Source organism: Sycon ciliatum, chromosome 6, assembly GCF_964019385.1.
Source record: "Sycon ciliatum chromosome 6, ocSycCili1.1, whole genome shotgun sequence".
NCBI lineage: Eukaryota > Metazoa > Porifera > Calcarea > Leucosolenida > Sycettidae > Sycon > Sycon ciliatum.
The window spans coordinates 30,850,279-30,876,389 of record NC_088648.1 but is presented as its reverse complement, the minus strand read 5'-3'; the positions used below and the strand labels follow the sequence as shown (position 1 = coordinate 30,876,389).

Sequence of the window (26,111 nt, the reverse complement as noted above, 5' to 3'; positions counted from 1 at the left end):
ACCCCAGAATCTACACTTCGACAGCTGAGCTAGCTGTGGCCGCCTCTTCCGCCCAGCTCATGCCCAGGCGCGCTAGTTGCGATAGGTCCACCTACTATTTTTGTAGTCTGCGCCCTCGCACGATCGGAAGGTGCGAACAACAGCGTCACGCTCGATTCCGTACGTCCGGCCACTTCACGCCACAAAGCGAGATTCGAAACAAGCTGCCTCTAGTACTTTTAGCCTGTTTTCAGCCTCGTTCTTCCCTTGAAGTTGAAGTTAGTTGTTCGCAAGAATAATAGATAACGGATTTAGCCTTTTTGGGAGGGCGAGAGGTTTCGTAATGTGTACTAATGATGCTGCGCACAGAGCGAGCCTATGTTCTGCCCTGTCGAAGTTTCAAGACCTGCCCCTCCACAGAAGAATGACTTATGTACGTGTATCTCGACAGCTGTGGAGACTGTGCGGCGAGGATGGATTGGTGGTCGGGGTCGAGAACTCGTCGCAGCCGTAGCATGAACATGACGCTAGCAGTAGCGCTGCGACAGTGCAATTTCGACACAGCTGCTTCCCTGAGATTACTAGTTTCGCAGTGTGCTTGCTTTCTGCAGCTGCTTTGGCGGCTAGATTCTACAGGTGGTATCACTACAACATCTCGAGAAGCTGTTTCACTCTGGCTGTGTGGGCTACACTGACTTTCCAGTTTGCGGAAGACTGACTGAGTACCTACCTTTGGAAATACAAGATCGTGCGATCCGCAATGAGTTTGGATACAGCTCAGTAATTGTCGGACAAGAAGCTCCTCGGGCTCGCAAGATCTGACTTGGCGGCTGCCAGCGTGGTGTGACCGTCTTCACGGTCAAGGATTTGTCCGGCACTAAAAGGTAGGAATTATTATTATAGGCTGAATCATTTGACAACCTTGACATCTGATCGAATATCGTGTGACTATCAAGCCTGTCCGGAGCCAGTGCGACAGTGCTAGGCCATCAGGTGGACTAGAGCAGTACAGGGCCAACCACAACCCATGTTTGTTGTTGTATACTTTATTTATAGTGGAAATCAAAACAGGCAAAATGCCTAATAACATTGGACCCACTGTGAATAAAATGTTAAAGGATATTGTGGAAAAGTAGATATAAGAGAAAAAGAAAAGAAAATGGAAGGTTGGTTGCTGTTCAACCCCATGTTCAATCTACAGTCGTCTCCTGACGATTATACCGAACACCATTGTGCAGGAGGATCAGTACTTTGTTGACGAAGTTTGTTATAACAGAAATGCACTCACACCATACAATAATTACACGTCATGACCGGCATATGGCCCATGACCGTATGACTGCACTTGGTTATTTATTTTTTTTCTTTACAAAAAACCACACACCATTTGATGGCACAAAGCAGCAAGGCAGCGATGAGACATATGGAATGGCAGGAGTGGGGGAGAGGCAGGGGCAGCTTGACCGACCATAGGGTCTCGGCTTCATTGCAACCCAAGCGCTCCACAAAAACAAAAGATTACAGAAAATACGCAGGGGGGGGGGGGGTAGATAACTGCGGATTACGGGGAAAAGTATGCACAATAGAAAGTTATCAGAGAGTCAACGAAGTGAATGGAGGAGGGAACAGAGTTAGAGCTTTTTTTGTCTTTTTTCTTTGGTTCATAGCCTGTCCGTTGCCCACTCCCAGCGGGTAAGGCGCAGGTGGGCGTTGACCTTTTCTTTGAACGTCTGCAGTCCTTTCCTTGTTGGCTGGTTCAGCAGAACGCACTGCGGAAGCTGGTTCCAGACCTCCACAACAGCGTCAGGGAAGGACCGAAGGACATTATTCCGTGCTCTGGGCGGAAGAGTGGAAGTGAGCTGAAACTGGTGTGAGGGATGCTTTTGTGTGCGTCGGCTATGGCGTGATGTGTTGGTCGCTCGGGGTGGAAGAAGGGTGAGAAGCATGTCTGGGCCAGTTGAAAAGTGGAGCTTGTACAGAAAGCAGAGTGCTCCGACCATTCTGCGGATGTCCAAGCTAGGGAGGTAGGCTCCATCACCGATTAGGTGAAGGCCACGGCGTTGGATGGCAGTGAGGCGAGCCAGAGTGGTGGGTGCAGCGCTCATTCACACGAGCATGCCGTACTCCAAAACAGGGCGGACAAAGCCCTTGTAGATCACTCCACGGCACCTGGTTATGATGCGGCCCTACAAGGAATAGTTCGTTATAGACAAAAGCAGTTCAATAAAAAGGGTGCATTTGTATGGATTCAAACACGGACACGGACAATGGTTCACTATATCACGAAATTCGCTATATACGAGCTCGGTATAAGTGGAGTCGACTGTATTTTAAAAGTAAGGTAATAAAAGCATTGTCAGCTTAATAATGTGTTTAGCCAATTTTCTTGCAAACGTCAGAACTAGAGCAGAACTGTCATGCGTTGCATTCTGTTCTGCACAGGTCTGTGTGTGGTGCACTACCTATGCCAACAAGATGGTAGCGCTGCCAGCCTTGTGCCTGTCGAGCACAGCACACTGGCCAAGGAGGACCTGTCAGACCATCGTGCTCATCGTGCTGATCGTTTCAATCACGAGTCTGAGTCGTGTCCGCGGCTCTTCTCAGTCGAAGGGAACCCTGCAGCCATCCTCTGAGCCTCCAACAGCACAGACGCTGCAGCACCAGCAGCAGCAGAAGCAGCAGCAGCAGCAACAGCAGCAGAAGCAACAACAACAGCAGCAACAGCAGCAAGGTCAGCAACCACAAGACGAACAACGGACACAGCGGCAACCGGGGAACACCAGCAGCGCAAGTTCCTCAGCTCAACCATTTCCTTACCCGTGGGCTAGTCGTTACACCACAACTACAGGCCAGTGGACTGAACCGTCATGTGCAGTTTCCTTGTATGTAGCACCAAAATACAACCACACTTCACAGTCCAATGAGAACTCGTCTGTATACTGCGGCCAGAATGCACTCGAACCGTGTGCCAACATTTCATCTGCCTTAGAAGCGGCCAGAGGCCTTGGAGCGTTCACAATGGGACACCTGTGCATTCGGCTACTGGCCGACAAGCGGTCGCTCTGTGAGGTGTCTGTCGGAGACTGGCCTGTTGTCGTACGTGTGCCGTTTTTCAAGTCTTTCTCACTCAGTCCGTACTCCCTATCGACGAGGTACGGCTGTGAACGAGCCATCATCAAGGAACGCATGTACACAGGACGGAGGTCGAGAAAGCATCCAGAAATCTTCATCCTGTATGTAGCCATTTACATCCAGAAGGTGAACTTCAATATCTGGTCCGACGGTATACCATTCGTAATGCTCAGCCACGCCAAGCCGTTCCACTTGGCGCACAGCTTGGTGCAGTTAGACGCTGTCCGGGCCAAGTTCCTCAATCAGTCTGGTGCGACGTGGAGCGACGGGTTTCACGTGCACATACACAGCTGCACGTTCCAGGGCCCCGACATGGACAGATTACAGCGCGTACGGCGTACAGTCGATGACGGCTTTGCCATCATATCGGTGGCCATTCCCAGAGAAGGTACGCTGGTGGTGGTGAACTCAACATTTCTTGACCTCATGGACACCCCGATTAGCACCTTCGGTGGCTCGAAGAGTCAAAACACCCTCTGCAATGCTAATAGGACCATCGTTGCAGCATACAACCATTTCTATCGGAATGGCGGCGAATACTCAATCAACGTGTCCATGCCAGAAATATACCGCATGATTCCATGTCCCGTAAGCTCACGGGCCATGACCCAGGTCCTGTTGTACAAGAACGGGCACGTTGGCGGAGTGGGTTCTGCTCATGTTGCTCTCTCGCTATCCGGTCGCACTCCCACACTGGTCACGGTGGACAGATGCACGTTCACCTTGGCAACGACACCACCTGGGCGTCATGACATCGATTACAAGTATGGGGTGCTCATGCGGGTGATCGGACATGCCGCGTCGACTTCAGTGTCGATCCTGAACTGCATATTTGATTCATTCCGAGGCATCAAGTTTATCCACGGACAAAACCCGGCCGATCTAAGTGGGAAATACGCAACACCACTCCGCCTATACGCCACCCAGCACATAGCATTACCCGATAAACCGGTGACACTTGCGAATAGCACCTTTCATCTTGTAACCGGCGCATCTGCAGTGGAGAGCAAGAACGTTGACGTGTCTATGGCGGGACGAGTTCTTATTGAGTCAGCGTAAGTTAATGCACAGTAACAGGTTCATCAACTTCTTACCGTATTTTTCCTATAAGACGTACACGTCCCCAATAGTAGTACATATTGAGTGTGGATCGGAAATATAAAAGAACGCGTCTCTAATAGTAGTACATGCCAGAATGATGTGATGGGCATTGTCGGGGTACATGTACGTGGGTCCACCTAATTTCGTTTTTCTTGCCTGTTGAACATCTTTGTGCCTTTCCACACTGCTTGGCACCCTAGCTGGAGTGTTATTACAGGCACCTACTGTCGAAAAGTATCACTATTATGAGTGGTATGACACACATGGCATGCGATCTATCTTGCCAGAAACGATAAAAGAACAGTCTCCAATACTAGTGCAGTCTCCTTTAGTAGTACAGGTCTGGCCACCTTTGAAAAAATAAAAGTACTGTACATTTATTGGGGATAATACTGTATCGGCTGCTGACTAGATACATGCTCGAGGGTTTTCTTTCTGTCCATATGATTCTCTTGCTCTACCTGTCTTCCTCTCCTCTCTCTCTCTCTCTCTCTCTCTCTCTCTCTTCTCTCTCTCTCTCTCTCTCTCTCTCTCTCTCTCTCTCTCTCTCTCTCTCTCTCTTTCTCTCTCTATCTATCTCTCTATCTACTTCCTCCGCTAAGCAAATCTTCGTTGCATTTTTACAGTTTAGTCCAAAGCATTCTATGGCTACCAAAACGCTTTGCAAAGTGGAAAAAACCCAGCATATGAGAGATAGTTATTTACAGATGTCACACAGCTCGTTTGAAAGCAGTCCAGCTTCATTCTTTGTCCGAATTTGATGACGACTCACTCCTTGATGACATCGAGTCGGCATTCTCGCTGACTTTCGCCTCCAGCGCTGCCAGCTTTTGTCCTGCATCCTTTACAAGTTTCTGGGACACGATTTGATCGTGGAGATCGCCAAGTTCTTCGCTTGAACAGTGAGCTTGATGAACTCCTCGGCTGTGCTGGTAATTGTTGTGTCTGCCGCTCAGACTCTCCAGAATGCCATGCCATGGAAAGAGCCATACGGACACAACCAAACTCTCCTCATCTTGGCAGAGGGGTACTCATGCCAGCACGTTTCCACAGCCTGCAGAAGCTCCTTTCTGTTTTCCTTCGCCACGAGTGACACGTCTGTCTACAGGATGTAGAAGAACGCCAAGTCGTCGATGTTGAGATCGGGACTTTGCGCAGGCTGAACAACAACCTGAATGACGAACCCTCTTGTTTTCCCCTGCGCCACAAACACACGTGCGTTGATTTATTTTGGCTGTGTGCGGACGCATGCCATCGTGCTGGTACAGCATTGGCTGGCCGGCTTCTGCATGAATTCTGGACACTTCTTCGAGCCACGCGGTCTTTCAAACTGTTTCTCATTTTCGCACTTCGGTGTCATGCGCCTGGGTTGTGTTCTGGTGACATCCTGTCAAGAAACGGTTATGCTTCGCCGATTGTTTCAAGGGATCCACGCTTTTCGGTGGTCCAAAAGCCTGTCAGAACAATGGACGACACTGTGGCTACTGTACAAGCCATTATTCAAGCGAGGCACATATATTATAACGATTTCCCAAAATTGACTAGTTGACGTGTACCAAAGGTAACGATTCTCACTCATTTTCAACGCTCAATAGGACAGTATATGTATCGATTTCTGTATAACGATTTCTATTATAACGACCGATTTCTCCTCGTTAATTTGTTAGAGTTAGCACTTCATTATAATTATGGCTTTTACAGTACCCTATGTAGGGGGTAGATCACTGACATGTGTGTCTAATGCCAACAGAAAGATCATGACAAGAACACAAAAAAGGCAACGAAGTTTTGCTTAACGGAGGAAGTACAGTCAACTTCGCGAATAACGACATTCGGCGGGGGCATCAGAAAAGTGTCCTTATTCGCGAAGTGTCCTTATAACCAAAGTCCCATTTGAATGTATGTGAACCCATATTTTGTATAGTATGACATGCATATCAAAATCAAGCTCTTTTCTTGCTCTATGTCAATGTGTACTTTATTTTCATATTGCAGTTGAAAGGAACTAAAAATTCAATATGCAAGGGAAATAAATAATTGAAAAATATGCCTTTTTGAACCATCTACAGGGCTAGGGACATGTACATGTATGATAATTACTGTACAATCATGTACACTGAACTACATGCATGTAGGTGTGCTGGTAAATCCAACACTTTTGAAGCAAAATAAAAAGGAAGAAAAAGCCCCCCCCCCCCCTTGGCTGCATTTTCTTTTCTTTATCCATCCCCATACTCCATAGGTTCTGGTACTTCTGCATAACAGGTACATGTACTTGACTGACAGGTACTTGAAATAGCTGTTAAAAGCCCAGAAAGTCGTTATTCAAGCAGTGAATATGACCTCAGGGCACTAAAAGCATGTCGCTATTCACGAATTGTCGTTATTCGGATAGTCGTTATATCCAAAGTTAAATGTATACAGTTAGATGGGACTTTGCTCCGGGCATGGAAATTCGGTCGTTATTCGCGAATTGCCGTTATATCCGCAGTCGTTATTAGCGAAGTTGACTGTATCTATCTCTCTATCTATCTCTCTATCTATCCATCTCTCTATCTATGTACCGTAAAAGCCCCTTTATACGCCCACTCGAAATTACGCCCACCCTCCGTGTACACGCCCAGTCAGGGGAAGTCAACACTTTTGTTTCAAAATAGCGCCCATGCCCATGTATACGCCCAGGTATGCCGGAAACACCAGTACATGTACAGGTACTGATACCCAATACTTACTGCTATCCCTATTCCAAGCATACCCCTGGTTCCAAAATAACGCCCATGCCCTTGTATACGCCCAGAAAATCGAGGCTGCTATTCTGTACGCCCGTGGCCTATACACTGGCTTTTACGGTATCTTTCTATCCCTCCATCTCTATCTCTCTTTCCCTTTCTCTCTCTCTCACACGCACACGTGCACGCAACACAAACACCTTGAACCCTGAACATGTCCATTGCCAACGTAAATGATAGCGATAATACTCAGAAAAAGGACACACTTCGGCCTCTTTACGCACATCTTGAAAGTGTTTGGTTTCACAAGAGTATACTTTCAAGCCTTCTCATCAGGTGAAATACAGGCAAAGGGAAAGGAACAAGAACAGTGGTACAGTAAGGGGAAGGCTAAATTGAGAGCAAATGGACTATCTTGCAGCCATGTAGAATGGTGCATGATGCATGAGGTCCCCAGGGGTACAGCAGACCTTGCCCCATCCTCAGCAGAATTCACAGTCTGTATTAGGAAGAGCTGAAGTGGGACAACAGCGGTTCTCCAAGCTGGCGACGTTTGGAAGCAGTATGCCTGTAGGAATAGGTTTGGATTTAGAGAGAGAGATAGAGAGATAGAGAGATAGAAGAGAGAGAGAGATATTTGTGCGCCTATTTTTCCACCCTATCGCCCAACTAATGCCATTATTTTTCATAATTACATTTTCATAATTACACTATCAGCCCGGATCATTCTTTCGCGCTATGATCCAAGCTTGCAGCTTATATCAGTCATGGCTTCTGAAAATTGTAGTCAAGTTGCTGTCTGATGATCGGTTAAAACCGTGAAACTCAGATTTACAGCAGAAACGCTTTTGATTCCTCTCAAGTGTGTGTATCTATCTATCTATCTAGCTGCCTAGCTATTTCTCTTTCTCTTCATAACTCTCTCTCTCTCTATCTCTATCTCTCTATCTCTCTCTCTCTCTATCTATCTATCTATCTATCTATCTAGCTAGCTAGCTGTCTAGCTATCTCTTTCTAGATGAGCCCACCAGCAAAGTGGTCAAAGACCAAAAACTCCCATCTCTGTTTTCGCTTAGATATTTTCAATTATTTCATTGCTGAATTCGATTTAGAATTGACCGAGTTAGAATCCGATGGATTTTCGCTGATTGACAAAATTGATTTCCAATCGCGAGAAGCGGATTAGGCGATATTTTTTTACAAAAAAACTACCACATTTCTGGAACCAACATCCAAAGAGTTAGGGGTGCACATGTCCCCTGCACCCCACGAGCTATGTAGCGGTCTCTACTTAGAGTAGTTTCGCCTGACTGTTTATTGCAAAAGGGGGAACATTATCGGACACGGAAAAGCACAACAGCTACAAGGAGAGCAGAAATGAAGAGTGATTCCAATCGGGAATCACCGTGTAAAGAAGACAGAGAGCGGAATGGACGGCGATGCTGCGTGCACACAGCAGCGACCGGAAGCAGCGTGCCCAGTACGGGATGCCATGTATAGATGGAGCCCGAGGGCAGTGCACTCAGACATGAATACGCCTGCGCACCCGAGTACTGCATTCAGTGCATGCGGGGACTGTGCCATAGAAGGGGAAGGGTTAGTGATGCGCAGCCAGCATGTGCAGCGGTACATGAATGCATGAGTCAATGGTACAGCAGGCAGGCTGCGGTTCTTATACAAGTACACACGTTAGATCAATGCGAGTGAGTGTAGGGAGTAGGAAGGAGAAACCTGGAGACAGACAATGATATGCCTAGGGATAGAGTTCTGTCATGATGCTACTCATTACACTACATCTCCCCTAACAGAAAGAGTTGCAGGCCCAGACAATGCTATGCCCAGGGATAGAGTTCTGTCATGATGTTACTTATTACACCACATCTCCCCTAACGGAAAGAGTTGCAGGTCCATGTTCACATTGTCGAGATGAGCTGCTCCGGTGCAATGGCTGTGCGACCTGAACAGGTAGTGGAGGTGGCACTTGTGTTGGGCTCGGCGGCAACAGGCATGCCGTTTTTGCTCGCCACAGGAGTTTCTCCACCGTTTGGTGGCTTTCGGCTGCGGCGGGAGTAGCCGTGAGCTGTTGCAGTGAGCTGTTGCTGTGAGCTGTTACGGTGAGCTGTTGCAGTGAGCTGTTGCAGTAAGCCGTTGCAGTAAGCCGTTGCAGTGAGCGTTGCAGTGAGCCGTTGCAGTGAGCCGTTGCAGTGAGCCGTTGCAGTGAGCCGTTGCAGTGGGCCGTTGCAGTGAGCTGTTGCAGTAAGCCGTTGCAGTGAGCCGTTGCAGTAAGCTGTTGCAGTAAGCTGTTGCAGTAAGCCATTGCAGTGAGCCGTTGCAGTGAGCTGTTGCAGTGAGCTGTTGCAGTGAGCTGTTGCAGTAAGCTGTTGCAGTAAGCGGTTGCAGTGAGCCGTTGCAGTGAGCTGTTGCAGTAAGCTGTTGCTGTAAGCTGTTGCAGTGAGCTGTTAACGTGTTGCAGTAAGCTGTTGCAGTAAGCGGTTGCAGTGAGCCGTTGCGGGGCTGTTGCAGGTAGCTGTTGCAGTAAGCGGTTGAAGTGAGCCGTTGCAATGAGCTATTGCAGTGTTGTAGCAGCTGTTGCAGTGTTGTAGCAGCTGTTGGCTTGCAGTGGTGTGTCGTGAAGCGATCGCGGATGCGGTCATCGCGAGCGTCCTTGAAGTCGCCGTTGTCCGCGCCGCCGTAGAGACGACGCAGAAGTGACTCGTCCACGGTCTCGGATGGCGACTGTGTGTCGCGTTCGAACATCGTTCGTCCGTGGACGACGTTGGACACGGGCGTGAAGTACGCCGAGAGTTTCGTCTCCACTTCCTGAGATTTATCGCGATCGTCGGCGTTGTCGAACGCTAGCCATCCTAGATCCTGAAGTTGCAGACCAGGTTCGTTGCGGATCAATGTTATTTTTTATCACTGATCCTGTTCACTGCGCCATGTAGCGGTCTCTAATTAGAGTAGTTTCGCCTGACTGTTTATTGCAAAAGGGGGAACATTATCGGACACGGAAAAGCACAACAGCTACAAGGAGAGCAGAAACGAAGAGTGATTCCAATCGGGAATCACCGTGTAAAGAAGACAGGGAGCGGAATGGACTACGGTGCTGCGTGCACACAGCAGCGACCGGAAGCAGCGTGCCCAGTACGGGATGCCATGTATAGATGGAGCCCGAGGGCAGTGCACTCAGACATGAATACGCCTGCGCACCCGAGTACTGCATTCAGTGCATGCGGGGACTGTGCCATAGAAGGGGAAGGGTTAGTGATGCGCAGCCAGCAAGTGCAGCGGTACATGAATGCATGAGTCAATGGTACAGCAGGCAGGCTGCGGTTCTTATACAAGTACACACGTTAGATCAATGCGAGTGAGTGTAGGGAGTAGGAAGGAGAAACCTGGAGACAGACTATGATATGCCTAGGGATAGAGTTCTGTCATGATGCTACTCATTACACTACAAGCTACATGCCTGCTATCTCTCACTCTCTATCTCTCTCCCACCCCCTCTCTCTCACACTCTCTTTCTCTATCTCTCTCTATCTATCTCTCTACCTCTCTCTCTCTCTCTCTCTGTCTCCCTCCCCCCTCTCTCTCTCTCTTTCTCTCTTTCTCTCTCTCTCTCTCTCTCTCTCTCTCTCTCTCTCTCTCTCTCTCTCTCTCTCTCTCTCTTTCTCTCTCTCTCTCTCTCTCTCTCTCTCTCTCTCTCTCTCTCTCTCTCTCTCTCTCTCTCTCTCTCTCTCTCTCTCTCTCTCTCTCTCCCCCCCCCCCCTCTCTCCCTCTCTCTCTCTCTCTCTCTCTCTCTTTCTCTCTCTCTCTCTCTCTCTCTCTCTCTCTCTCTCTCTCTCTCTCTCTCTCTCTCTCTCTCTCTCTCTCTCTCTCTCTCTCTCTCTTTCTCATCTTATTATTTCTTTTCTATCATTTCGCCCTCTGAGTTCCTATCAGTTGCTGTGAACGCCTTGAGTGGAGAGCGCTTGCTTGAGCATTGAACCCGGGTTCTTAATTAGGGGTGAAACGGTTCGGGTAAGGAACCGGTTTTGGAACCGCCAGCTGAAAAGAATCGGGTACCGGTTCCGTCAAGTTTCGAACCGAAACTCGAAAAATCTCGTTCTTCTACAAATACATGTACACGCCAAGTCTACTCAAGATTTTAAACGTCTTACCTTGCGATCCCCACTCTTCCAAAGAGTTATCTGGTCATTATCTTCTTCGCACTTGGACTCTCCGATGTCTCATTCTTGCTCGTAAAAATGCTTTTTCTAAAAAATAATTGTCGCGAACCCATTTTGTCGGTCTGGAGAAAAGAGTGCATGGAACCGATACCCGAACCGTGGGAAACAATGCTGGCATTCGGGTACCCGAACATGAAAAACCTGGAACCGTTTCACCCCTATTCTTAATCCACCATTCCCAGTTCGCAAGGCTGGGGGGGGGGGTTGTGAGCAGGCTTTCATTTCATCTTTTCTTATTATTTCTTATTATTTCTGCTTTTCATCTCATTACAAAAATTCTGCTCATTTTTCTCCATCTGAGCACAACATCTAGACTGACAACCTGCTTGTTAAATCATGCACCTGCTTTCAGGCGTAAAAACCCTGTTGTAGAGGTCTCAGTCCCATTTGTTAGACTTACCTGTCTTTATAAATGTAACTTACTTTCTCTCTCTCCGTCTCTTTCCTTCGTGTCCTTCTCTGATTTTCCTATCATCAACTCCTTCCTCACCCCCTCACCCTTGCAGTGGTGCAGCACCCAGGAGAGGATCCGTCATTGATATTGCCGATGGTCAGTGGACGATCACTGGCACCCTGTTGATCATAACACCGGGAAGAAGCAGCTTTGTTCCGTTTCCAGGAGGTCAGAGTGAAGCCTTGCACGGCAGCTACGCCACAAAGGTACGGTGCAGTTTCATAGTTCTCCCAAAAATCAACTTCAATTTTCTTAGTATCATTCACATTTGCATGCAAGAAGCGCCACTCGACAGCCTAAAACTAGTATGCTGCTTCTCGGTGTAATCAATTCTCCATACAGAGCGATAGCACTGAGAAATAGGGACACACTTCAGGCTCTTAAATTAACAGCATCTTGAAAGTTTTTACTTGTATACCTTCATGCCGTATCATCAGGTGAAATACAGGCAAAATCAACTGAACATGGATAATGGATTCAGTACTGTAGAGATTTGATAGAAACGGCGCACGGTAGAAGAGCTAAAATAGCAGCGAAGAAAACGTGACCCACACGCATAGACAAAAAATGGGGAATAGGTGAGAGAGTACTAGTGAAGACTTTCAAGATGATGTTCAAGATGATGTTCAAGATGATGTTCAAGTGCCTGAAGTGGGTCCTTTTTCTCAGTGTTATGGCATTCTTGTCTCCGAGGAAACTGTTCGCATAAAGAGCGGATATGATTTACCAACCTGGAGTTGGAAAAATTGTGCGCAAGCTGCACTGTAGCCACTTCGAAACACGGAGACCCCTACACTCTCACCAAAGCAAGTGGTCTCTTTGCTGAAAAGTCAGTAGTCTCAACTCAATTTTCGACCAGGATCCATCATCCTCAATGATCATTTGCTTTGGCGATGATGTAGGATTTTCGGTGTTCCGGAGTAGGAGCACAGCCTGCCTTAAAAAGCGGAGACAGCCATGCACTGAGCCACATCGACCTGCAGTGCCGTGTGTTGAAGTTTGTTGCATTCACGCCGTTCCTGTGCTGGTGTTTGGTTGTGTTGCATTAGCCCAACTCTCGTGTACCGCACACCAAAGTTTGGTTACCTATGAGTTTCGCAAGAACTTTGTCAATGCAACATGTTAAAGGCTCTTCCATTTTTTCCGCCCCATTGTCTTTATCAGGCCAGCAATATTCAAGTGACAAGTAGAGTGTGTGCGGTGGAATATGACAGTTGCCCCTTCAACCGTGTAGCAGTGGACGCAGCTGTGTCGATCGAGGAGACCAGCCGTTATGGAGTGTGGACAGGCCACTCATGTGAAGTGAAACCACATGTAAGTCAATGTGCTGAGAGCTGTACAAGTGAGACCACATGTATGTCAATGTGTTCAGAGAAAGTGTAACGGATACCATACTACAATACGTCCAGAGCGTGACGATGACGAGACCAGTCGGTCGACGGAGAGCCTGGCCCCCACCGCCATGGCTGCGGCACGTTCCCATTGCGTGCACCACATGGCTTTTAGTAAATGAAAAAACCCTCTGGACTCAGTTATAACGAACTCGCATATAGCGAACTTCGTTATACAGCGAGCCATTGACCATGTCCATATTTAAGGTTGCAGCCTGGTCGTAAAATCCCTGAAAATCGAATTTTTAAATTCATATCGAGTGCTACATCAGTTGAAAGAGCATGAACAGCTGCAATATCTCTGTCTCGATCTGACCAGCCGTTCAAGAGTTATGGCCGAACACGTGCCCTTGCAAGGAAAGATTGCACGCTGTCATTTGTTAGTAGCACTTGTTTTGAATGTGAGCAGACCATGCGCAACTTGTCATATCATGGAAACACGCGAAAGTGTGCAGAATTTTGCTCCAAGTCCAAAAAATCACGTTTTTAGCCACGTATTGGGCTGTACGGCGGAGGGCTTCGCACGCCGCCGTGCAGCAGGACTTTTGCCAGCACCCTCGTGACGTTGCAGATAATGGCTTGATTATTGTAGTTGACGTTGATTTAGTGACTTTGGCAAGTTTGAGTCGTGTCAAGAAGTCAGGTAGGATTCAGTACTAGGCAGTAGTGGAACGTGAGTGGTAGTCTTTGCCGGTTTTTGAGGGTATCCTGGATTCGGTTTGCAGCGCTGTGGAAATGGCTTGCTGTGGAGGTCCCAGCACTGGATGTTGTATCAAAGGTACGACCTCGTAGCACGCCCTAAGGGGTCGTCCGCAATTATCGAAAGTTTTTTCCAATCCGTAGTAGCTTCGAAAGTGGGTGGGTGGGTCAAGGCCAGTTACGGATTGAAAAACTTCCGAAATGACACGTGCGCGTGCCACGTGTACGTCTACGTGTAGCCCCTGTGTTCCACGCGCGGCTGCGCGCGAACTGTCTACTACAAATATTTTTGTAGTTCTGGCAGTTTCTGCGCCCCCGCGCGCGCTTCCTTGGCTGCTCCTGGGCCGGGGATCATAAAGTTCGGCGCATTCGACGGCGAGTCGACACTTTCTATTTTTGAGTTTCACTGTCTCCTTCGTCCAGAGTACCGTCTCCCATGCACTCCTTTGAAGTCCTTCCGTCTAGCGCTGGCGCTGACGACTGTTATTGACTATGTCCAGACAGGCGACGTTGTTTGGAAAGGCGGTGAAGAAGCAGCCCTTTTTCGGTGATCACCAATTAAACATCAATAATTATGGTAGTTGTAATACAATACCTGATGTCACAATGACTCATGGACCAGCACTGATTGAGTTTGTTCCATATGTGTTGGGTTGTGTGTCCATCAATAATATTTTATTACGGACTGGGGGGGGGGGGGGTGGGTGGGTGGGTGAGGAAAAATTTGAAGCTACTACGGATTGGAAAAAACTTTCGATAATTGCGGACGACCCCTAAACCTAAACAATATTCAAAAATTGACTTGGGTCTGTGGGAGTGTGTGAGAGAACGCCCGCTCGTTCTGTTGTGACAGATTCCAGGGCCACGTTGAAGGGCACTATCCCACCACCCATGGCTGCTTCTGGACTTTTTTTAGGTTTGGATCCCGCGCACGGACAGAATGGGCAAGAAAATGTGAAAAAATTGTAAATGCATTTTTGGCTCCTGGGTGGCTCGCACGCCGTGGCACTATGCCGGAATTTTGAGTTCTTCCGGCCTGGAAAGCCTGTCAGTGAGGCGCAAGAACTTTGAAATCATGTCCAGAGGGCCAGCATAGTGGCAGGAGTGTGTGGTGAAAATTTCACTCAAATCCATTGCGAGACACCAAAGTTACGGTCAATCGAATGCCATATGAAATTTACGACCAGGCTGCTACCTTAAACCCATGTAAAAATAACTCTTTGTAGAGAACCCTTTTCGTTTATAACGAACCATCTTGAAGGGCCGAATGTAAGCCAAGTTCCCACCCATCCTGTAATGAAGCACGTGCCAGTCATGACCTGCTACTTGCGCAGTGTGAGTGCATTTCTGATCATCTCTGGCTATGAATAACTACTTCTCCTGCAAAATAGTGTTTGTTATGTCAGGAATAGACTGTATGTAAGTCAATGTGCTCAGAGCATGTGCAAGGGAGAAAGTGTACAACCAGAACTAATCCTCGGGATCTCTCTCTCTTTTTTTTCTTTCTCTCTCTCTCTCTCTCTCTCTCTCTTTCTCTTTCTTTCTCTTTCTCTCTCTCTCTCTCTCTCTCTCTCTCTCTCTCTCTCTCTCTCTCTCTCTCTCTCTCTCTCTCTCTCTCCATCTCTACTGACATTTGCCCTGACTATTTCCACTGCTGGGTGTGTTTGTATTTTCAATTTCCTCGTTTTTCTAGAAAAGACTTCGAAGGCACATTCCTTTCCTGTATTTGCGCGTTGCATGTTCCGTTCCGGCTGGCCCGGCATGGATATTCACACGAGGAGTTACTGAACAGTCTTCTGGTGATGTCACGCTGTGCGGCTCTTGCAGTATGTTGCCTGGCCAATCCTCCTATTCCGGTGATTCATCAGCAGGCAATGCAAGCGTTGGTACTGACACTAAGAACATGCACACAGCACAGCCACAATTACCCCCGCAATTGGGACCAACAACACCAGCACCATCAAGATCAACACCCCCACCAATGCACGCACCAGCGTCGTACGCTGTATGTAATATCAGCGGCTACGAAGCTCTTGTCGTGAGCGAATTCGATCTGCTGCGGCCAATCCTCCGCTCCGCGCCCAGTTGGGTCATGTTGCGTGGTATATCGGCGATGTGTGCCAAAGCCGGACTTGATTGGATCTACGTGTCAGCAGGCAACTGCTCATCAATGATGCAAGCCCTCTTCAATACGACAGTTGAAACGTTAGTAAAGTATAAGATCATATCAAAGCTACGAAGAAAGGACCAAAGGTTTACAAGCTACCCTCAGTTGTCCAACACTGGCAACTATAAGCATGATATTGATGAGTCATGACATCATGATATTGATGAGTCATGACGTCATGATATTGATGAGTCATGACGTCATGATATTGATGGGTCATGACGTCACGACTTTGGTCCTTTCTTCTTAAGTTTTATCCTCGGCTCTCTATCCGAGTTTAATTCATATCAAATTGCATTTTGGGAATCTTTTACTATTTTCTTGCGGACGAGCTTCAGGTGTGGAAAATACCGCCCACAGTGGCTTGCAGTGAAACCTGTCTCAGAGAACCAGCGCTCAAGGGACCTGAAAAACGTGGTCACAGTGTACAGGTGGTGGTCTCCTTATCCAGGGCCATTCATTTGACTGGAAATCACATTTATTTATTTATTCAACATCTCCCGCTCGTCGTAAGACTACCAATATTTATGAGAGGTCGGGTGGTAGCCAACCACGGCAAACTAAATGATAAGGAGAGAAACAAAAGAGAGTGCTGCAAAGAGAGGCATGACGAAAATCGGTGAGATTATTTGGGACGAAGAAGCTGAAGCTTGAACATACATTGTCTCTAGTTGCAATCGTCCTCTGAAACACCTCATTGCCTTATCCATGTGGTCGCCTTCACATATTTTTTTCGGTGCAGGGCTTGATGAAGGCAAGTTCAGGGATCAGAGGCAGTGGCCCATGACAACAGTTGCATGCTTTTGTTTGTGTGCACTTGATAACAAGAAGGAGAGGATGGTCAATTTTTCGTGACTTCGAGTTGCACGCACTAGGCGATGTTCTTATTGTGAGTAGCTCTGCTCGTGCGCATTGGGCACTGGTTTGGACAGCCTGGAACCTTTCGGTTCACTCTTGATAATAACAAGAATACGCGGATGAAGCAAGTGTTTATACTCCGAGTTTCATGCACGAAGCGATCACCAGAAAACAGCAACGAGAACTCTTGGCAATGTGTAGAAGAGTTCGAGGATTTCCCTACACTGAACCCTTGTTACCAGTCACCGTATGCCTCTAACCATGCGTGCATCATCCTCTTTTTCTAGGCTTGCCCCGGAGTTTTCAGCCGATATCCAGCCTCTAAAGCACCTGGCGAGCACATTTCAAGCCGGAGCAGATGGCTACACAAATGTGCTACCCGCTCTGAAGTTCCTTCGCTTGCCGTGGAGTCACGTGCTCGGAGTGGATTGGCGGGCACGGAAACCACTGCGCATAGGTAGCCTGTTGACGCGCATGGCTGTGAACGTTCCACGTCCCTGCAGCGGAGACGAGACTTTTGCGATTTTCCCGGCACCCGGAGAGTACCTGGAGCTAGCGCTGGATGTCGCCGATGATGGCTTCGGCAAAGCTCACGGCCCCGTACGCTTGGAGGTGAGTGCACGCGAAATGGTTTTATGGGGTGGCACACAAATTATTAGGGCTCAAATGGTCACGGTTTTACCCCTAAGGGTTAACTGCTAGGCTAACGGTCGGTTAACCGGTTATAACCTATTAGCCACGGCAATCCTGCGGACTCTTTTTTAACCGTATATTTGACTATACAGTAAAACCTGTGACTACCAACCACCCCTTGGTGCCGGCAAAAGCGGTCTAGTAGCAGGTGGTCTTTAGTTAGAGGTTTGCACCGCACGACCATATATGGATCCCATTATATGATTATGTATATCAAAATGCAGCTAAAACAATTCCCCAAGACTTGCGCATTGCCATTCTTATTTCAGGTCAAACAACACTTGGAGAGAAAGACATTTTTTGCGGACATCAAATTCAGCTCCTACTTCCGAAGCCAGGAGTCAAACGTTCCCGTGGAAGTTTCATTTTGCGCTGGGCTTCAAATTTGTTCATGCGATCAATCGTACCGACTGTCCTTGTTGCGACTTCTCGATTGCTTGAACGCGATCCTTCAGCATCAGTACCTTGCGGTGATGCTTTGTTTCTGGACTCCTTGATGCCATCGTCGATTCGTCTGTATGACTGGGGTGACAGAGCCGCTCAGTCTTCGTTTCTCGTCCGAGTAGTAACATTTATCAGAGAGCGCATTCGATGCGCTCTCCAAGACGTTTCCTATCATGTTTATTCTTGACAGCGCTTGAAATTCTGACAGGTGTAGCGCAGTCCACACCGACTCCGCAGTTAAAATGACCTGCGTTTCTTCAGCTGTAATATCGAAAGATTCCTTTCAGGACCACGGGAAATCATCAAATTTCAAGAAGGAGCTTCGAGCAACATTTAATTTCCTACATCGCGGTCGCTAGTTACGGGTCAAAAATTGTCTTTGGGACAAGAAAAGGCGGTCGCTGGTCGCGTTCAGCAGGTAGTCGCTAGTCACAGTGCATTTTCAATGTGAGACCGTCCGTGCCTGGCCAAGTGGTCAGTAGTACCAGGCTGGTCGCTAGTTACGGTGGTCTGTAGTTACAGGTTTTACTGTACTCATTCAAAAAATGTACCCTATTCAGTACAACGCACACATGTACATTCTCTTGCATGCTCACTCATACATACTCTCACACCAAGACTAGCTGGCAAGAGACCAGATATGACCGAGTTGACAGCCCGGAAATTGCGTACGCGTGCGACAGCCTGCGAAAGTGCATACTTTGCAACGACCTGATACTTCAAAATTTGACTGAAAAGTTACTGCGTAACCGTTATCTTTATCGGTTAACCTTTAATTATTCGTAAGCGGTCTGCAACCGGTTAATCGGACTAACCGTTTGAGCCCTACAAATTATGTAATGGGCATTTCCATCTGTGGCCGCACAATTATTGGGGCTTTTAAGGTTCTTAGTGCACACACGCATATTGGGAACTGTCAAATTCGTGAATACCGACCTCCGGTACAACAACAACTCACGATTATAGTCGCTATCTTCAGACCTGCGGCCATTTGACTGCATACAATCATGTGCTTTCACCCTCATGAATAACGACAACTCTCGGATAGCGAAAATTGCCTCCTGCACAATCAAGGTTCGTTGCTTGCATTGTGCACTGTAATTGCCATTTTCTATCTGTCACCATATCATGTGACAGCAGCAGTTTGCATATTACTTCTATTTTTGTCTGATGATCGATTGAGTTCATAAAACTCAGAATTTCGAAAAACAACTGCTCGTTGTTCTGTCTGTGTATTCCGCTCTTTGCTTTCGGCAAATTGAGCCCTCTGGATGAACTTCACATGGTGCATTTAACATCAGTTATTTTTAATCCTTGAGAGAGTGCTCCCAAAGACTTTCAAAATTAATGACACGGCTAGCTGTCCGGAGATAGAGCTCGACCTGGACATACTGCGTGTTGCATCAGTTTTCAGAGGAACTTGCCTGGTTGCAGGACTTCATGTACAATGGTATCTTGTGTTATTTCTGCTGCCAGGTTGAGTCTAACGAGACGGCACTGATGCAGACCGGAAGCCTGTCTGGCGAATACACACGTGTCGGTCATCTCCTGTTCCACAGCCACGACGTCATCAACGGGTTTGCGTTGGCGGGCCGCGTTGGCGCGCGTGGCTGCCTACGCCTCTGGATTCTGGCCAGTAACAGCGACGGTGACGGAGCAGGCGATGGCACGGGCTGGGGCCGAGGGCAGGAATCATTTGCGCTGAGAATTCCGTTCCAGCTGCGCCAGTCCCATGCAGGATTTCATGAGCCAGCCCCCGCTGCAAACAAGGTACGTGAACTGCACTATCACCCACCGTCGGTCTTGTAATGGATCGCACCTGCTACCCACAAACCAGCTTAATACAACAATATCTCATCTGTAGGCACTGTCACATGGCTGATGCAAGGAGCAGGGTGCACCAATAGGGAGTATATGGACACAGGCTCTAAGCATCTGTGAGCAAGAGCGTCGGAAGGTATTTTAGCGTGGTTTGGTCAGCCATCTGAAGTACAATTTACTCGTCGGGGAGGGAAGGCTGAGCCGAAAATTTTGGGAATTCACAGCCCAGATGACGGTGCATTTTGTTGATTCACGGGGTATCTGGGGCGAAAAGTGGTACGGTCAATGCCGTAGTGACTGTACCGTGTCCGACGGTCCGACGCCCCTGTGTCACCGAGGATGTGTCTGTAAAATTAGTAATCTTAGTGTCTTGAAGCAACTTTGTTGTTTACTATCTTGTGATTGCCTTGTAGGAGAGCCTAGGAGTGTCAGCTGGAGCTACGGACTTGGTGATGCAGTGCGCAAGTGATCTAGCTGGTGTGGACCATTGCTCCGCCGGGAAGGATGTGATTATCAAGGCGGGATACTGGGCCGGAGACTTGGCCACCCTGCACGGCCAAGAAACGAGCGAGTACCTCGCGCTCGCGCACGACGACGACGAGGGGAATCTGACAATCGGCGACGTGGTGTCTGGCAGTTCCCATGCCAACCCCGTGCTCGGCATAGGGGAGTGTTACAATGGCTGCTGTCGCGATACCAGCTGGCGACTGGGCGTTGATGAGCCGTGTACGCACAACACCACTGGGATTCTGTGTGGGCAATGCAAGCCAGGGACCAGTCTGAAACTGGCAACCGTTGTAAGTTGTTGTCGTCAATCAAAGTTAACGATCTCTTTAATTTCTGTTCGTTAGCGAGGTGATTTCTGTTCCTTAGCGAGGTGATTTCTGTTCGTTAGCGAGGTGATTTCTGTTCGTTAGCGAGGTGATTGACTGAGTATGTACATGGTTTGCACGATTTCAAAATTTAAAAAAATTCTTCAAGTCGTTAGAACTAAGTTTTCGTTCTCATCACTGATCTCACAGAATATGGAATTGCAGTATGGAAGACTTTTGAAGTACACGTAGAACATCGGATATGTTGTGCAGAACTATGCAGTCTGCAGTGGCCTGTGCTGATCCGCTCTTTTTCTTGTGTTACATCACGATATTGTTTTCCACTTCAGGGTTGTTCTGCCTGTTCCAGCGGAGCACTACGCATTCCGCTTGGTGCCTACATCAGCCTGGTTGTAGTCCTAACAGTGCTGACATTCATGATCATGCTCTACTGCAACATGGGAATGAGTCCTCTGCTGGATAGCTGGCTGTTCTTTGTACAGGTAATAAGCATTGATAACGCTCACGCCATACATTGTTTTCATCAACCACCACACCATATCTGCGCTCTCCAGCCGACCCGGTCTCGACACGACATTACCTCAGCTCTACCTTCACTAACGAGAGTTTTACTCTTGAAACCGTTGCACGATAGAATTCAGCAGCAACGGATGTGTTGCTTTGCAGGTGTTGTGCTGTGGCAACGTCGGGCCGGGGTTGGCTGGAGAGCGCGGTTATGGTGCGGCGGTTAATATAAAAAGTGTAAGGGGGGGGGGCATGTAGCTGGTTACAACTTTATCACACCGTAAACGTAAAATCCTGTAAACGAACAAATTGTGGCCGGTGAGAAACTTTGGCCGATCTCGAAATGAAACTTTTGGCCGATTGGGGTTTTCAACAAAAAAAATCCATCAGTACTTGTTGCTCACACATATGCAGCCATGGCTAAATCATGCGTCATTTACCTCTATGAAGAACTTTGGCCTGCGATTTACTTTGGCCGACTGGTACCAAGCGGCAAAGTCAGCGAAATTAAATCGCCAGCAAAAATTAGTTGATTTACTGTAATCACAGTTCGCATGCCCTCTGATAGACTGAGCTCTCGCCATCTGTAGAAATGCCTCTCATAGGATTAACAGGCGCGGATGCAGATCCTAAAGCGGTGGGGGGTCAGGCCCGACAGAAAAGTGATCAAAGACGGTAAAACGCATTCGCTGCATCCATGTTTCCATCGTGCCATGCCACGAGTTCCTAATTAACGGTGGGTCGTAGCACGGCAGGAAAAATTCTTCCTCTTCCAAGCTAGACTTGACCCTACAGGGGATACGCATTGACGGATGAGCAACAGTGGATTGAAATTGTGACTGTTGTGTACAATGTATGCACTTCATTAAGCACACACACGCACGCACACACACACACACACACACACACACACACACACATACACATACACCCACACCCACATACATACACACACACAAATACATGCATACACACACACACACACACACACACACACACACACACACACACATGCATACACATACACACACACACGCACACACACACACACACACACACACACACACACACACACACACACACACACACACACACGGACACACTACTCAGACAGAACATGAGACTAAAGGTACTTTTCCCATCTGATTCTGGCCGAATTCAGGTTTGCAACCTGCTTCTTACCGCCTAAAATAAGTTTAGATCTGCCGCTCTGGGCATTTGATAACAAAAAAACTCCTACCAAGAAACTCTGTCCGTTTTTACTCTTGGTATGTCAAATTTAGAATATAGCGTGGCCATTCCATGCTCATACCACCTTGGAAAGGCTCCAATTTGTGTGCAACTTCGTGAAACACTTCTATGTGAGGCATCGGCAGCATGAACCGGGGTCATGTGGATTTTTCAAAATGCCAATTTTACCAATATGTATACGATATTGACCAAGACGAGGTCTATATGGGAAATAATATAGTATATAGGCCTCGTAAAAGGTCGAGGTCCACTGAGGTCTTTTACGCTTGTGTGCATCTGTGCACACATGTGTGGGTGTGCGTCTGTGCACGCATATGTGTGTGTGTGTGAGTGTGTGCGCGTACGTGTGTGTGTGTGCATGTGCGCGTGCGTGTGTGTGTTTCGTATTGTCGTATCATTGTTGCAGGCATTTTGGTATATTTTCAGCAATGAGAATAGCTACGTCTATAGCGCTGTCTACACAGTGCTCACGTTTGGCCTGGGTCACGTCTGCATCCGTCCTGACCTCCATCCGCTGCAGGTGAACGCACTGCTCTTGCTGCAGCCGGCGACATTCCTTCTGATATTCATCGCAATCCGCGTTGCCCGCTCCTACAACTGTACTGGTGGTTTTCTGCAGCGGCAACAGCAGCACATGTTGCTCGTCCGCGTCATGTGGCTAGTTCTGGTCTACAGCTATCTGCTGCTCATGTTCGTGGCCATCAGCTTCCTGAGCTGCGTTAAGCTGAGGACTGGCGTCCGTGTTGTCACCAGGGACGGATCAGTGAGCTGCTTTGGCTCTCAGCACCGACCCTACATCATCATCTCGCTGGGCATACTCGCACTCGTCATAGCTCCCCCGCCGATTCTGCTGCTCGTGCCCAGCGCTCGTCAGAACCCGCGCCTCATGGGCTTCATCGATCAGGCGTGCCACATCTACCGCGACGACCGGCGCTGGTGGGCGGCCGTCAATCTGCTCAGACGTGTCCTGTTGGCTGTTGTGTGCAGCCTGTTTGCGCGTCAGTACCATCGCTTGCTGGTGATGACTGCACTGTTCTGGCTGATGTTGCTGGCACATGCCGTAGCAAAGTAAGAGAGCGGCTCTAATATGAAGTTTATTACAGCATTATTATTATGGTGTGAGTGAATACACAAAACGGGCACAATGGAGGTCTAGAATTTCTCGCAACTCCAAGTTTCTTGCTAAGTTTAATTGTTAGGCGAATCTTCGTAGTGTGGAAGAATATGAAGCCTATTTTTGACGTGCAGCAGTGGTGCATGAAATGCGCAAGCACCCCAGGGCATACTGCCTGGCACACACGACATCGTCCCTATATCCAATCGTGTCACGTTTACAGTTGTTCTCCACCTGTTTCAGTTGCCGTTTATTTTCACCCTCTCCCCTTTGTAAGAAAGGGTTTGCTCCCCACACTGGAGCTCGCGCTATTCCACCGACTTGACTTGACACTTGACTGACTCACGACTGCCATCCAGAGCACACGAGAAGTCCAGCGAACCTTCGGCTCGACAAACCTGCAGGAAAGCACCCCTCCCTGCTCAATACATGTTTCGGGGAATTCACCCCTCATCTGTTGAGCTTGAGTAGGCCGAGGAAGATTGTGCGTGAAGAGCACCACTTACATAGTGCTCTCCAGGCACAACCATCACCAGGGATACAAACGTACCCGTTTTGATTGGAAAATAGATAGTATAAAGTGATGTGGAATGCGGTAAATAATAAATGATCCAGCCAACTGCTAGTCTGTTCAATGCCTCTGTGTAGTACGGTGCTGCTCAATGACATCCAGTCGCGTCACTCAAGTACGCGGGGGGGGGGGGGGGGGTATTTGTGCAGCCCTAGACCAGCGAACACTGGGCTACGAAATGGTGCAATGCGCCGACTTGACTCTCGAGCGACCGGATTTCATTGAGGCGGCACTGTGATATGTGTGAGAATGCGAGTTCTCTGGAGGAGAATTTACCGGTGTCTTTGTGCACCTTGGCGTGTATTTACTTCAGGCCGCTTCGCTCTGGCAAGACTCTGCATGTGTCGCACAACGCCCAGGAGCTGCTGTTTCTGTTCATTCTGCAAGCCGTCTCCGTTCTGAAGGCGCTGGCCGCTCACAGCAGCGACAACTGGTCCATTTACATAGACAAGGCGGCAATGATGCTGTACTGGCTTCCGACGTGTTTTGTTCTCCTGGCGTGTACGTGCAAGCAACTCTTCTCACCGGATGGCGGTTGGGGACGGCTGCATGGGCTCAACTTCGTCATGCTCTGGAGGCGCTGGCGCCGACGAACATCACCGCAGGAAGATGGCGACGATCGCATACCGCCGGAAGCGCTCAAGACCATCGCGTCCGGCTTCCGTACGCCGCTGCTTGAAGATGAGCCACGACTTCACGAGTAGCGGCTTGTACGGTCACATGCGTGATCAATGATCATTGTTCTCATCCTGGTTTCATCATGTCATGACATCATCATGTTGTGACATCATCATGTCATGACATCATCACCTCAATTCATACTACAGCAAAAACCTGTGACTAACGACCACCCCTTGGGGCCACAGAAAGCGGTCTTTAGTGGCAGGTGGTCCTTAGTTAGAGGCTTGCACCGCACAACCATAATATTATGTGAATGTGAGATCGTCCGTGCCTGGCGAAGTGGTCTTTAGTACAAGGCTGGTCGCTAGTCACGGTGGTCTTTAGTGACTGTTACATGTTTCACTGCATAACACTACATTGTCCTATGGTACTGTTAGCCTACTTTCCTCTCGGCAATTTTGAGATGATTACTAGCACCTTTTCTTTTCCGGTTTTTCCTCTAGCATGCTGTAACCTTCCTGGTATTCAACTTCTTCAAGACAATTTCAGTTACCGTTTGCTCTTGGCGATGGCAGCATTTGACTGCTAGTTAGTTTTGGCCTCTGCTGCTTATACTTCGAAGTAATTTGTCATCTCCATGTACAGTAATAATTGCATGTCAAGGCGACCACTCTGGTAAGGCGATCACCTGTCCTAAAGGACCTCTACGACCGATGTAGAGGACCTCTACGACCGATGAATGTTGTTTCCAGCATAAAGACCCTGTATGAAGACCACCTGTAGATCCTCCAGGAGGCCACATTTTGAAGGTTCCCTGAATGATTGGTGTAGACTGGTTTCACTTGGTCCCACAAGATATCACCAACTACAGTGACTGTATTTCTCAATGAGCCTTTTTTCTGTTCATTTCATTCACTGTGCCCGAATGGCGCTTAGATTTAAGAAGCTCTTTAAATTTGTTCATTTTGCCATCTGCAGCACGTTTCTGAGACGAGTTTGTGCTTGGCTAATATCATCATGATGACTGTGTGCAGGGGCAGTGGTTGTGCGTGAGATGTGTTTCAGGGTAAATCTGGGCCGTTTGTTCCCCTAGCCTAGGCCATATTCTAATGCTTGGGTAATGCTGGCTTTAGCTTTATAATGCCGGTCGTACATGCATTTTGCGTATTAGTATTACTATCAATAATGCACGGCTTCTTCTTCTTCTTGACTCTTGTCTTGGTAGATCTACGCAAAACATGTACATGATTGTACAGGACTCTGTAACGGCCTTACGTGCATGCATGGTCCAGTCGTCATGGGGACGATGCGTAGTCGCGCGGCACCATGACGTTTGACATCCAGTTCTGGGCAGGGCCAGGCCAGTGGCACTGGCAGTGGTCGCGGCAGTTTGTAGTCGGCCACCCGAACGGACTGTCGTGTCGATGCCGAGGCCTGGATCATGGACACTCAGGACAGGGGCTCGTTCTTGTTTACGTCTTTTGTTTAGTGTCGTTTGGCAGTGTAGAGCTACCTTTGAA

At 48.2% G+C, this 26,111-nt stretch overlaps 1 protein-coding gene across 1 annotated transcript; it reads left to right on the top strand.

Moving 5' to 3' along the window:
• The first annotated feature begins 537 nt into the window (after nucleotides 1–537).
• LOC135819902 (uncharacterized) lies at nucleotides 538–25,609 on the top strand. The gene is made up of 11 exons (XM_065333201.1): nucleotides 538–863; nucleotides 2,422–4,166; nucleotides 11,677–11,830; nucleotides 12,789–12,938; nucleotides 15,408–15,919; nucleotides 17,027–17,351; nucleotides 19,353–19,646; nucleotides 20,111–20,494; nucleotides 20,860–21,012; nucleotides 22,692–23,353; nucleotides 24,284–25,609. Exons 2-11 carry the CDS (start codon nucleotides 2,455–2,457, stop codon nucleotides 24,672–24,674), a joined length of 4,737 nt encoding a protein of 1,578 aa, XP_065189273.1. The 5' UTR covers nucleotides 538–863; nucleotides 2,422–2,454; the 3' UTR covers nucleotides 24,675–25,609.
• The last annotated feature ends 502 nt before the right edge of the window (nucleotides 25,610–26,111 follow it).

What these genes read in the sequence shown, in the direction of transcription:
- LOC135819902 (XM_065333201.1), top strand. Translation starts at nt 2,455, where the DNA reads ATGGTAGCGCTGCCAGCCTTGTGCCTGTCGAGCACAGCACACTGGCCA. An exon ending in CAGCCCCCGCTGCAAACAAG is followed by an intron (nt 19,647 to 20,110) that starts GTACGTGAACTG and finishes ATTGCCTTGTAG; the next exon opens with GAGAGCCTAGGAGTGTCAGC. An exon ending in GTCTGAAACTGGCAACCGTT is followed by an intron (nt 20,495 to 20,859) that starts GTAAGTTGTTGT and finishes TTTCCACTTCAG; the next exon opens with GGTTGTTCTGCCTGTTCCAG.